Raw genomic sequence first — 13307 nt, 5'->3', positions numbered from 1 at the left:
AGATGAATTTAACGCCTTATAGAACATGGTAATATATTTAATTTTCGATCAACGAATACCCCGTAGTGACCAAACAAGCGAGCTACCTGCAGGGGTGGCGGGTGTGGCGGGCGTGGCGGTCGTGGCGGTCGTGGCGGTCGTGGCGGTCGTGGCGGTCGTGGCGGGTGTGGCGGTCGCGGCGGTCGCGGGCGCCTTCTTCTTGCGCTTGCGCGGCACGGGCGTCGTGGGCGGCGCGGGCGACGCGACCACCGCCGCTGCTGACGCCGTCGGAGTCGCTAGCGACACCACCGGTGTCGACTTGGGCCTGCGAGAGATTTACCATTGCTTATTAATACGGGACCGATGTGATGATAATGTTGGAACGCGTATCCGCACATACTCACCATAAATATGTTATGTTTGACTTAATATGGACGAGCTACGTCTCAAGTTAAGAAACAAAACAGTAAGTGAGCGAGATAATAACATAGTAAATTTAACCCATTATTAATACCTTGTAAATTATAATTCCAATAATATGCTAGTTAGTCATATTGTCGATAGGCGTATTCATCGTCATATACACAAACTTCAACAAAACGATGGCTCCTAAGTAAACTAACGTATCTGGAAAAATTGTGACATGCACATTTTAGCGTTTCGTTATCTAGGTACTGTTTACTACCAAAACCCACTTAATTCAAAAGTTAATAAACGAAAAAACACTTCATTAACAATCATTTACTAACTATTTTTAATGGGTTTTTGTAGTAAAAAGTAGCTACATAACGAAACTGTAAAAAAGGAAATATCGCTATTTTTTCAGATACGATAGTTTACTTAGGAGCCATCGAAAAGTGGAAGCACTTACAGGTGAAAAATAACGAAACACATGAAGGTAGTGTCATTTTGCACAATGTGTAGCGATGCCGCTCTAGTCGCAAAATATCTCGTCCCGTCATTGCGACAAGTTAGTCTACTACTGATATAACTCCAACTCTACCTATATATAACTAGCTTTTGCCCGCGGCTCCGCTCGAGTTATAAAGTTTTTCGGGCTAAAGTTTTCCGTTATAAAAATCACGCTATATATTTTCCCGGTCGCCTATGTTCTTCCCAGGGTCACAAACTATCTCCATACCAAATTTTATCCTAATACGTTGGGTAGTTTTTGAGTTTAACACGTTCAGGCAGACCGATGCAGCGGGGGACTTTTTTTATTGTATATTTTTGTAGAACTTTTTAAGAGGAACAATCCCGTCATACATTATTGTTGCATAACTTTAACCGTTTATGCAGCGCACGCAACAGAAGCTCTCAAAACTAATAAATTTTCCCCGTTTTTGCAACATGTTTCTTTACTGCTCCGCTCCTATTGGTCATAGCGTGACGATATATAGCCTATAGCACTCCACGAACAAAGGGCTATGCAACACAAAAATAATTTTTCAGTTCGAACCGGTAGTTCCTGAGATTAGCGCGTTCAAACAAACAAACTCTTCAGCTTTATATAATAGTACTTATAGATTATGTATATTCACCCACTACTGGGAATGGGTCTCTACTATTTTATTTTTTACACGGACGAGAGGAAATTAACCTATTGCACCCGATGATAAGTAAATTAGAGTCTAGGGTGTCGATTGACGAGAGATGACTGCCCCTCGCCAGTCGACACACTTATGCCAGCGTGTTTCAAAATATGACATACTCAGGCGCAGGCGCAGGTTCCTTGGACGCGGCAACACCTCCCGGCGTATCTAGACTCTTCAGTATATCGTAGTTGATCTTGGTGCTCATCCTCTTGCCGGCCAGCATCTTCTCTATAGCCTCCCCCGCCGTCGCCGCGTTACTCACGTGCACTTTTTTCTTATAGTTGCCGCGAACTTTACGTTTTTTATCTTTGTTCTCTTCCCTTTCTTTGGCTCTTAGCTCCTCTTTAACTGTAATAGATAAATGTGATGTTATGCAAAGTTTAGACGAGCAAGTTCTTGCAGCAATATATATTACGCAAGAACTTTCAGCTGCGTTTACCCTATGGGCAATATTTCAAAAATTCTTTAAACATATGACTGTTGTAAGTCGTGCAAGTGTGCGTGTGAGTACGCGTTAAAATTATTTTGCGGAATTCGACTTCTGCAATTTTTTTTTTGTACGTGCTCGGTTAAGTGGCCCCATTACACTTGATGGTAGTGGAGTGGGGTCCAATAGAATGTCGAGTTACAAGAGACGATTGCTCCTCGACAGTCGACACAATTATACCAGCCTGTTGGAACTCGATATACACAGGCTGATCCCAGAACGCGACACTCACGTGGGCTACTGGCGGGTTCTAACACCTTGTGTACGGTGGTCGCTATCCGGGCGTATATAAAACATATGATACCATTACAGCAGCAGCAGCACTTTATTATTTAAAACTCGTTTAATATTGGAATATTATCGTACGATGAAAAATTAAACATGATGTTGCGTTTTAATCGCGTGCCAGTGGCAGACGTTGTACGTCATTTTAAATTGGCCTGAAGTTAGTTACAAACGGTACCACAACCGTTTCGATAGATAGGGTAAAGAAGGTATACATAGTGAATCACTTTCAGGTCTAGAATGTTGATGATAATTACACTTTTAATAATGTAAGTCGGTATTCACGCGACATTTTGGCTGAATACGTTAATGATTAGTACTTTATTTATACTTACTATCGACTACAGGGTACATAAAGTTTTATCCAGGAGGCAACAACTTGTCAAAGCAGGAAGTTCGTATGTAAAATCAAATCTAAGTGAGATACAAAAATAATTAATTTATGTGCATTTTTAATTTGTAGGCCTATAAAAATTTACATATTTGATTACTAATTCGATTTATTTTTAATAAATTTGTTCGGAGATAAGACATTAGGCCCATATTACGTAAGAAATGTAGCCCCATAATTTTTAAAAGCTAATTTATTAAATACTAGCTTTTGCCCGCGGCTCCGCCCGCGTTATAAAGTTTTTCAGGCTAAAGTTTTCCATTATAAAAGTAGTAGTTTCCCGGGAGCCTATGTTCTTCCCAGGGTTTCAAACTGTCTCCATACCAAATTTTATCTTAATACGTTGGGTAGTTTTTGAGTTTAAGACGTTCAGGCAAACGGATGCAGCGGGGGACTTTGTTTTTATAATATATTTTTTAGAACTTTTTAAGAGGAATAATCCCGACATACATCATTGTTGCATAACTTTAACCGTTTACGCAGCGCACGCAACGGAAGCTCTCAAAACTAATATATTGTCCCCGTATTTGTAACATGTTTCATTACTGCTCCGCTCCTATTGGTCATAGCGTGATGATATACAGCCTATAGCACCCCACAAATAAAGGGCTATCCAACACAAAACGAATTTTTCAGTTCAAACTGGTAGTTCCTAAGATTAGCCATTACTGCTCCGCTCCTATTGGTCATAGCGTGATGATATATAACTTAGAGCACTCCACGAACAAAGGGCTATCCAACGCAAAAATAATTTTTCAGTTTGGACCGGTAGTTCCAGAGATTAGCCATTGCTGCTCCGCTCCTATTGGGTATAGCGTGATGATATATAGCCTATAGCAATCCAAAAATAAAGGGCTATCCAACGCAAAAAAAAAATTCAGTTTGGACCGATAGTTCCTAAGATTAGTAAACAAATATAATGAGAAAGCTTCGAACTGCTAAGCTATCGGGAGTTACACGTGTCATTGTGAGTCAACCATAAAAGATAGACATATGCTGTCGTGGGATATTTTTACATAATTTTAAGGAGAACATTTCCGTCATACATGATTTCTGTGTAGCTTTAACCATTAAGGTTGCACACGCGATGGAAGCTTAAAAATGGAGTAACTTCTCCCGTTTTCCCAACATTTCCCTTCACTGCTCTGCTCCTATTAATTGTAGCGTGATGAAAAGTATACTATAACCAGCACAGGAGTATGAAAAATAATTGTACCAAGTTTCGTTAAAATCCGTCGAGTAGTTTTTGTTTCTATAACGGTTATACAGACAGACAGACAGACAGACAAAAATTTTACAAATTGCATTTTTGGCATCAGTATCGATCCCTAATCACCCCCTGATAGTTATTTTGGAAATATATTTCATGTACAGAATTGACCTCTCTACAGATTTATTATAAGTATAGATAGATTATTCCGGAATCCGGCACATGTAAGGTTTCATTAAATACGTAGTTTTTAGACTCCGTTTCAAGCTTCGGCCAAAGTATAGGTGGAGGTGATATATAAAATCGTTTGCAATAATGGATGGAATATTTATGTATCTATCAGAGTAAATTTGTTTGACATGCAAATGGATTATTTTGATTATTTTAATATTTGAATCAATCTGAAGATAGCGACGATTGTTTTTTTATTTCGTTACTCCAATTTATTTTTATCATCAATTTTCAGCAAAGCAGATGGTTTATTAATTTCAACCATAAAGCGTTGCAAACAAGGTTGATACTAACTCTTCTGCTCCTTCAGATACGTCGCGTTGATCTTGTTCCACATCCGAGTCTTGTGACTCGCCTCCTCATCAGTCATTATGAGCGAGTCCACGTAGTCTTCGTCCTTCTCGCTGAGCACCAGCTCCTCGGCGTTGTGCAGGTCCTTGATGGCCTGGTGCTTCGGTTCCGGCTTCACGAACTTGTCCGTCGACTTGTCTTCTTGTTTTTCTGATTGGCCGAGACCGATCACAGCTAGCTCCGGGCCTGTATGGAAAAAAATATATATTTATTTACAATTTTATAGTACACTATAAACATTATAGAAAATACAAATATGTGGATTTTTTTATTGTATTGAAGAGACGCTTGACGAGACGAGAGCTTGCTGTTCGCCTGATGGTAAGCGATACGACCGCCCACAAACAGTAGAATCACCTTCCACCTTGATTTACAAAGTACTGTTTGGTATTCCACTGCGCTCGCCATCCTGAGACAAGATGTTCAGTCTTATTATGTCCAGTAGTTATACTGGCTACAATGTCCTTTGAACCGGAACACAAAAGTGACTATGCACTGCTGCTTGGCGTCAGAAAAAGCCATTGCAGTGGCACCTACCCAGGCAGACTCTCACGTATGAGAGACCTACGACCATCGGTGGTACAAATTCAAAATTGATAAGGTGTGAAGTCCATTAAATCTTTGAACAGCATTTAGATGTAACCTTTTCTAAATACATATCGACTCTGGAAATTCATTATTTTCCTATATGAAATGACCTATATAGAAAATACGGCAGGCCAATTATTGGCCCGCTTCATTTAGAGTTCTAAATTCCATAGCAACATACCGAGTCCCTTCTCGAGCTTCAGTTTGTCAGCTTTTTGCATATTTTCATCCTTAGGGTCAGCGTCTTTAGGCTGAACATCGTTTGCCAGCTCTCCAATGAGATTCAAGGTGTCCTCTGCAGCGAATCTGGTCGCGTCCGAGTCTTCTGTTCTAGTCTCGTCTGTAAACAGTTTAATGCGGGTTCGCTTGAATTGGCTTCCATTCACGGAATATACATCTAATGTATTTTTTTAATAAGCACCCATAGGTCTTTACTTTCTTGTCCAAAATATTAGTGTAAGATTATTATATATGCAAATGTATATAAAAATGGATATAATATAAAAAAATGTTTAATTATAAAAAAGGCGTGAGCACATGTTCACAATAGTATCAAAGGAAAGTGATGTATTAATTGAACATTCAACCTAAATGACCTATTGCCCAACTGTATCAGGGAAAAACATATTATTCGGGAAATACGTCCACGCACTGCCGACAAACTCTTTATATATCTATAAACATTGCCATAATTTATTTAATTTTATGTATTGCTTTAATTTGTTTTCTTTGTAAAAAAATCATTTTCAACATAAAAGCAATGTTATTTTACTTATCACGTCACTGCTGTAGACACTATTTATCAGTAATCTGTGGATAGCGTTATGGGACTTCCCATAACGCGTTAAAGGTACTTACCTTTAACTATCTCTAAATAAGTGTAAAAATATATAATGTATTATTGTTTGATATTCCTAATAAATGAAAGAAAACCTTATATAAGTGACTTCACAATATCTGATTGATAGTAAACGCAGTTATATAGCGAATATGCTAAAAAGTTCAAGAAATATAAACTTATAGGCAAATATCAATTAAATTAAAACTAAATGCCCCCCCCCCTCTTGTCCTCTCCTGTGAAATTGTGTGGTATCCATTGCTTCATTTTGAAGCGCAAAAATTAAAAAAAGAGTTGCAAAAAAATCGTAACGTTCTTTTATTTCACCACATTCTCATGATATTAAGACATAAAATAACATGGAAAACATATCTCCTAACATCGTTAGCACAAAAATGTGCCTACGTCCATGAAGATTGCCAAAAGATGGTAATGAATTACCATCAAGTGACGCACTAACTGGTTCGTACCCCCTCCTGCAAAAATAAGTAAATAGGTGTGTAAAACATACCCAAGATCAACGAGGCGGGTGTGCCCACTATGCTGCTCACGACTTTCTTCTTCCTAGAGCTGTCCTTCTCTAACTGTGCGTCTATCTCTTTCTGTAGCTCGGTTAGTTCTTTCTCCCCATCCTCCTCTTCCATTAACTACAAATGATATTAAAGCGGTACAATTAAAAGCATTATTATTAAAATTTTATTTATTACACACAAAATAGATTATAATCGCATTTTCCAGATTATGCTTTATGCCTTATGCAATGTACAAAAGAATTACATTTCGTTTGATTATAATCGCATTTTCCAGATTATGCTTTATGCCTTATGCAATGTACAAAAGAATTACATTTCGTTTGATTATAATCGCATTTTCCAGATTATGATTTATGCCTTATGCAATGTACAAAAAGAATGACATTTCGTTTTCTATTTAGTTTAGAGCAATTCTTTATTTACTTGCAAAACAAAAAAGAAAGTAATTCCGATACGTGTGCACAAACCTCTCAGAAAACATAATAATTTGATAGTATATAATTTTTCCAATACACTAGGAATTTTTAACATATTTATTTATTTTATTTATACACCAGAGACAAAAATAATAGTACAAGAAAAGAGAAAAAAGTATGAATGGCGGTCTTATCGCTCAAGGTAATCTATTACAAACAACCATGGGATGGATATAAGAGAAAACGAAATAAAAAATATATATTTGTAATTGCTTATTACTAACCCACTAGACTATAAACATCAATGTTTAAAGCGTGCCTACAAAATTATTGTTAAACTATAAACATAAATATGCATGCATTTTTAAACGAGTTTTAGTAAAACAGGTTTCCGTGTTTATACAAAATCTAAAATTAAACGTCACCGGAAAACAAGTCATATTTGGATGTATTGGGCGAATCCTACAAGATAATTCACATGTAGGCAAAAACTTCGAAGAAAAACAGAGGTACCTTGAACTCATATTAACATATGAATAAAAACTTGATGAAATTTGGTCTTAAGGACACATAGCATAAAAAATAATATATCGACGGTCCCTACGTATAGTATCGAATCTACAAAATGCAACTTTGCAGATTCGATACTTTACGTAGGAACCGTCGATATTTTCTTTCTAGTTTCCATATTTGATAACCTAAAATATTATTTTTCTCAACTTAATATCGTAAGGTTGAAATTCCTTTGGATTTTTTTATTTAAAACCAAATTAGCGTTCTGTTAATTAATATATTACTTGTATATCAATTATTTTAAATATGGAATGTTCACGAAACTAATGAATTCTCATGGCCATCTTAAATATTAAATAATATATTTCCATATTCAATTCACATTTCACTGAGGTGGGGCTAAATCAGCATAAAATACTTTCTAAGTCGTAGAACTTTTGAAAGTTTTTTGCCTAGATTTATCTTAATTGCTCTCGAAGTCTTTTAAAAATAAGTCAGCGGATAGCGGGTGTTGTTCAAGTTAACACAGAGGACTAAGTTGTCGAATCTGATTTGCTTGAATCTAATGGTTCAAATATGGTAGTTCAAACTTTATTTTTTCTAAAAAATCTTACATTCCTTGCGATGAATTGAGCAACCTTTTTATAAATCTGTAAAAAAAAATGCGATAGAAATGTTATTTATGTCTAACATATTGCAAACTATATATATCTATTATCCTGCTTACCCTTTGCAATCGCTCCTTATCTCGTTTTCTCGCCGCTCGGAATGCAGGTGGGTCCTGATCCTCTTCAAGATCCACAGTCATGAACTCCTCAAGCGTGAGGGCACTCGAAGGTGTTTCACCGAATTCGAACAGGCGCTTGCGCAACGTACACTCGTGGATTTTCACTATTCGGACTATATCCGAAGTGGTTCGGGAGAAGTCGTGTAAACGAGCTGCTATAAGTAGTGCTGGAAAGGAAAATATAATATGAATAGCTTTTGTCTGCAGTTCCGCCCGTGTGAGAATTTTCGGGCATAAATATTTTCCCTGGATAAAAAGTAGCACACAGCACTCAGAAATAATTTGGCTTCCTATTCGTGAGAAGAATTTCAAATTTAGTACTTCCAGAGATTAGCAACTTTTCAGCTTAATACTACTACTATAGAAGTATAGATAGTACAAATGCACAAATACTTATACAATATACCTATAGAACAACCAAAAAAAATAGTTTTTGATAAATTTACTCATAATATTTGGTATTTATAATAACTACTTCTATTTTTGTAGTCAGCTATAAAGGTAACGGAACAATTTAAAATTTCAAATAGTCTTTAAACTTTTATGTCTGTATAAACAATAGTGTTTCTTCACTAAAATAAATTCCATCAATATAAAAGAATATTTTGATTGATGTTAATGTGGTACAAGCGTTTGAAGTTTTTAATACTTTTGATTATAGCGAAGGCACTAAGAATAACAACAAATAAGATAAACTAGTACGGAATAAAATGGTTTTTATAATTTCTGGATTACCTAGATGGGTTATTTTTCTTTTTATCTCAAAAAAGCGTTAATCCGGACAAGAAGTTCTTCGCAACAGAGCTGCGAATAAATCTAGTATTTGTGTTGAGTCTAGACTCTATATAATGTCCCGCACTTCCTTCTTTTTTCTGCACACGGAGTGTACGGATTTGTAGTATTTAATTATGACCAATTATTAAACCATATTTTGAGAACTGGTTTAGTTCGTTTCCTTAATAATTTTTCACGTAATATTATGCATATTAATATCGATTGAATGGAGGCCACTAAAATTCAAAATTTTCAATATTGCCAAACGTTTAGGACAAAAAAATGTATTTGATCTAATATTATTACTAAGTCGAGTTTTCTCGAATCGACCAAACCATGTTGATTTAACTTATGAAAATATTAGGTATGGAATAGAAATTGCATTGTCGTGTGCTTGGAATGTGGGAAACATCAAAATCAAACGACATCGTCTTACTAGTCATTTGTTTACGGTTAAATATAAAAATTGGTTATTTAAGGTTGATATTGAACCATCAAATAATTGTAGTGCATGAAATACTTTGCAATTTTGACATATTTTTATCACTGTATTGGCTATGTTTACAGCTAAGTAAAAGTTTCTACTTTATGCAATATCGGCCGATTTATTCGACGGACAGGAAACAACAGGAAGAACAGGGATTTTTTGACTACTTTACTTATACGACTGTCAAAATTCTCCTTCGTTTAGATTGCCCGTAATTGCTAAAGGACGGATTTATCCGTCAACGGAATAGGACCCCTGAACTTATTTGCCTCACGTCATACAGAAAAATAAAGAGTGTAATTGTTATATACTTTATTAAATAAACACTATTTTTCCTTATATCAGTAACAGTCGGATATTCACCGTCAATGAAACTTCAATCGTCAGTCGCTCTTTAATGGACCTTGTGGGAAAACTGCCACGTACAAAATACACATTAAACAAACGTGCACGAACGCTTCCTTGAAGCCGTACGCGGTTATTCGCTTCCGTATTGCCTAAACTTTACTTGAACTCAACCATTTGAGTGCTGTTATTGATAGGTTAGTCGGAGACGTTGAAATTATTCTTAATTTCTTACGTCGACTGTATATTAACGGTTAGACGTTGATGTTTAGGATAGTGGGTCTGATGCTTGGTTTTAGGTCTCAATCGAGACTTGTCGAGGTCGATACCATCACTATGTCTCTCTGCTGCTATACAGTATCATGTAGTATTTTATATTTAAATTCTGGGTAACAGTGGTGAAGGTTCAATTTAAACCGATTCCTATCGGCTTCCCTTTCGTAATTTATGTCAAATCTAATTATCATTAGAACGATTTCCAGATCAAACGAAAGAGAAACCGTAACAACATAATATAGATACTAATGCATAAATGGGGTCTGCAAATCGTTGTAATGATACAATTTTACATAAATCTTAAAAGTGAAGCCGGTAGTAATCGAAATATATGGATCCTTCGCCATTGCTGGGTAATGCTAAACTGTCCATGCCTCGTGGTCAGTCCTGGCGCTTACCACTAGGTGAGCGACCTACTCTAGTCATACATTTGTATAAAATCCTGTATTACTTATTCTAGTCACCTACGTTTAACGAGAACAATGCACGTTCTAATCTACGCAAGTTAGTCAATACTGAATGCTCTGACGTATACCTTTTAAATAAAGTCAAATGTATGCAAATATTTTTTAAATAATGCGTCATACGGCATGCCCACTATGCATTTATATTGTTTTTATGAGACTTCTAAATCTTACTAAATGTTACTTCTACTATAAAGCTATAATTTAGTATTCCGTACAACCTCTACGGAACAGATTTCGACATAATATTCTTAAAGTGTTTATGTTTAGTCATAAAAAACTTTAGGATACCTATGTGTAGCTACGGATTTTCACTAGTGGAGGGCAGCTGACGGAAGAAGTAAAAAAGGTGGCTAAGATCAACGAAAGGTCTGCACACGCGAGGCCTTGTAAACACAAGTTTTTTTAGTGTGGGCACCGCATATAGATCCCCCCCCCCCGCACTAGCTACACCCGTGCCGTATAATGTCATAGGAAATGTATAGTAGGTAGCTAACGTTAGAAAAATGAAGAGTACTTTCAATGTGCTCTGGCGCCATCTCAAGTCAAAAATAATACCTGTTATAAATTATTGTTTTAAACGGTGCTTGAAATAGCTTCTAATCTAATTAATATCAATAAAAAGAAAAAACAATATCGTATGAATCCATTTTCTTATTTCATATATTTTTTCTATTATAAGTTATTTTATGTCTTAGTCTGGTCGTGATTTGTTAATTTGAATTTTTAAAGCTTTTTTTTAATACAAATTTATATTGTTTATTTTTATTCAAATATAGTGTGCATAATACAGCATAATATATTTAATTATGCAATGACATTAAAATAATTTTATTATTCTTTATATTATTTCGCTATTTCCAATAATTTCTTAATAAATTTTCTAACATGTTATATAATTTAGACGAAATTTTCTAGATAAAAATATATTTTTGCTATAAATAGACACGTAATGTTATTATTATTAGGTGCACTATTATAATTTATTGGTGAATTACGAAGGCCACCCAGGTAATTATGCTAGGAAGTAAATGTCTTTATAATAATATTATTATGTTCTAACAAACCGCCTTCCGGTATGCACAAATAGACATTCAAAGGACCCGACTTGTACAATTTTGGACAATGTCAAAAGGCGATTCCTAAAGTAGTCGACATCATATCTGGTTTATAAAATTAAATAAGTTAAAACACTTTATTTATCACGTAGGCGAACAAACTTGCACTTATGATACGTCAAAACAATGTATAAGAATAATTATTATTATATCTAAATAGCAATTAAAATTACGTAAAATCAGAATAACAATAACAGAATACAGGATAAAAACCGAAGTAACCAGCTCGGGCTGGCAGGTAGGGGGAAATAAAAGGATAACGCATCGCGATCCTCACCGGCGAGGACATGAACCCTAACGTAGCTAACCTATAGATTTTGCAGCAAACAGTAGTACAATTAGTAGCATTGTTAGGCTAAAGAAGAGATCCTTTAATAAAAAATAAAATTATCTTATTAAAACTATTTTCAGGGTGATAATATTCAAACAGATCAATCCTCACCAGCCCCACAAATCCCCGAGGGTCGTCGACCTGAGTGAATGGAGTCCCTCTTCATTCTCTGCACCAGTCTGAGCGCTGTCATTGTGACGTCGTGCTGTTTCTCATCGAATTGCAGCTGAGATGCGAAACGTAGAATGTAGAGACATGGATCTGTAAATAAAAAGGATTTTTAGCATACAGTGACAGAATCGTGAGCAAATAGGCTGTTTCTTGTATATATCTGTAGGCATAATAATAATATCAGCCCTGTATTATATACTTGCCCACTGCTGAGCACGGGCCTCCTCTACCACTGAGAGGGATTAGGCCTTAGTCCACCACGCTGGCCTAGTGCGGATTGGTAGACTTCACACACCTTCGAAATTCCTATAGAGAACTTCTCAGGTGTGCAGGTTTCCTCACGATGTTTTCCTTCACCGTTAAAGCGAACGATAAATTCACAAAGAATACACACATGATTTTAGAAAAGTCAGAGGTGTGTGCCCTTAGGTTTTGAACCTGCGGACATTCGTCTTCGCAGTCCGTTCCACACCCAACTGGGCTATCGATCTGTAGGCATATTATATTATATAATATAAGCTTTAATTTTTTATTCATGCACGGTAAAGTGACCCCTCTGCAGCTGATGGTAAGTGGAGTGGGCTCCAATAGAATGTCAACTGACGAGAGATGATTACCCCTCGGCAGTCGACACAATTATGCTGGTCTGTTGGAACTGGATATACACAGGCTAATCCCGGAACGCGATACACTCACGTGGGCCACTATGGCGGGTTTATGGGAAGTTGCTGGAGTTTTTCAAATAACCCTCTATAGGCCAGGTTAAAAATCATTGCATCAAGACATTAATTTCAGGGTAGACAAGACTGTGGGTTGTGTACAATTAACAATAAAAGAGGTTGGTAAAAACCACGAAGAGATTAACCGCTGATTCCATAATGAACTAACCTATTTACTAGTCTTACGCTTATAAAATAATGTTGAAAATAGCACGACGGCATAATAATATTAATACCAATGCCGGAAATCTCCACGATAGAACCAACAAAGCTATTCTAATATTATGACGTCAAGAGACAAATCACCAAATCTTTAGGTTGCAGTGGTTTCTCCCAAAGCGTAAGTCACGGTAATATGCTATTTTAGTTGAATTTCCAAAGTGTAGACAGATAATTAAGAGACTAAAGAAGTCATTGT

At 36.2% G+C, this 13307-nt stretch overlaps 1 protein-coding gene across 1 annotated transcript in view; it reads right to left on the bottom strand.

Annotated features, from left to right (window-relative positions):
- Positions 1-13307, bottom strand: part of LOC115449121 (transcription factor IIIB 90 kDa subunit) — a 55425-nt gene that overhangs the window by 4761 nt on the left and 37357 nt on the right. Inside the window, exons 5-11 of the mRNA XM_030176845.2 lie at positions 12111-12260; positions 8145-8371; positions 6467-6602; positions 5299-5457; positions 4473-4715; positions 1691-1922; positions 87-304 (exon numbers count right to left, since the gene is read on the bottom strand). Coding sequence (XP_030032705.2) covers positions 87-304; positions 1691-1922; positions 4473-4715; positions 5299-5457; positions 6467-6602; positions 8145-8371; positions 12111-12260 — 1365 coding nt within the window. The remainder of the gene's footprint in view (positions 1-86; positions 305-1690; positions 1923-4472; positions 4716-5298; positions 5458-6466; positions 6603-8144; positions 8372-12110; positions 12261-13307) is intronic.

The sequence above is a fragment of the Manduca sexta genome, chromosome 13, assembly GCF_014839805.1.
Source record: "Manduca sexta isolate Smith_Timp_Sample1 chromosome 13, JHU_Msex_v1.0, whole genome shotgun sequence".
Lineage (NCBI taxonomy): Eukaryota > Metazoa > Arthropoda > Insecta > Lepidoptera > Sphingidae > Manduca > Manduca sexta.
Note: the sequence above shows the minus strand (reverse complement) of the source record. Positions and strands in the feature narration are given on the sequence as shown.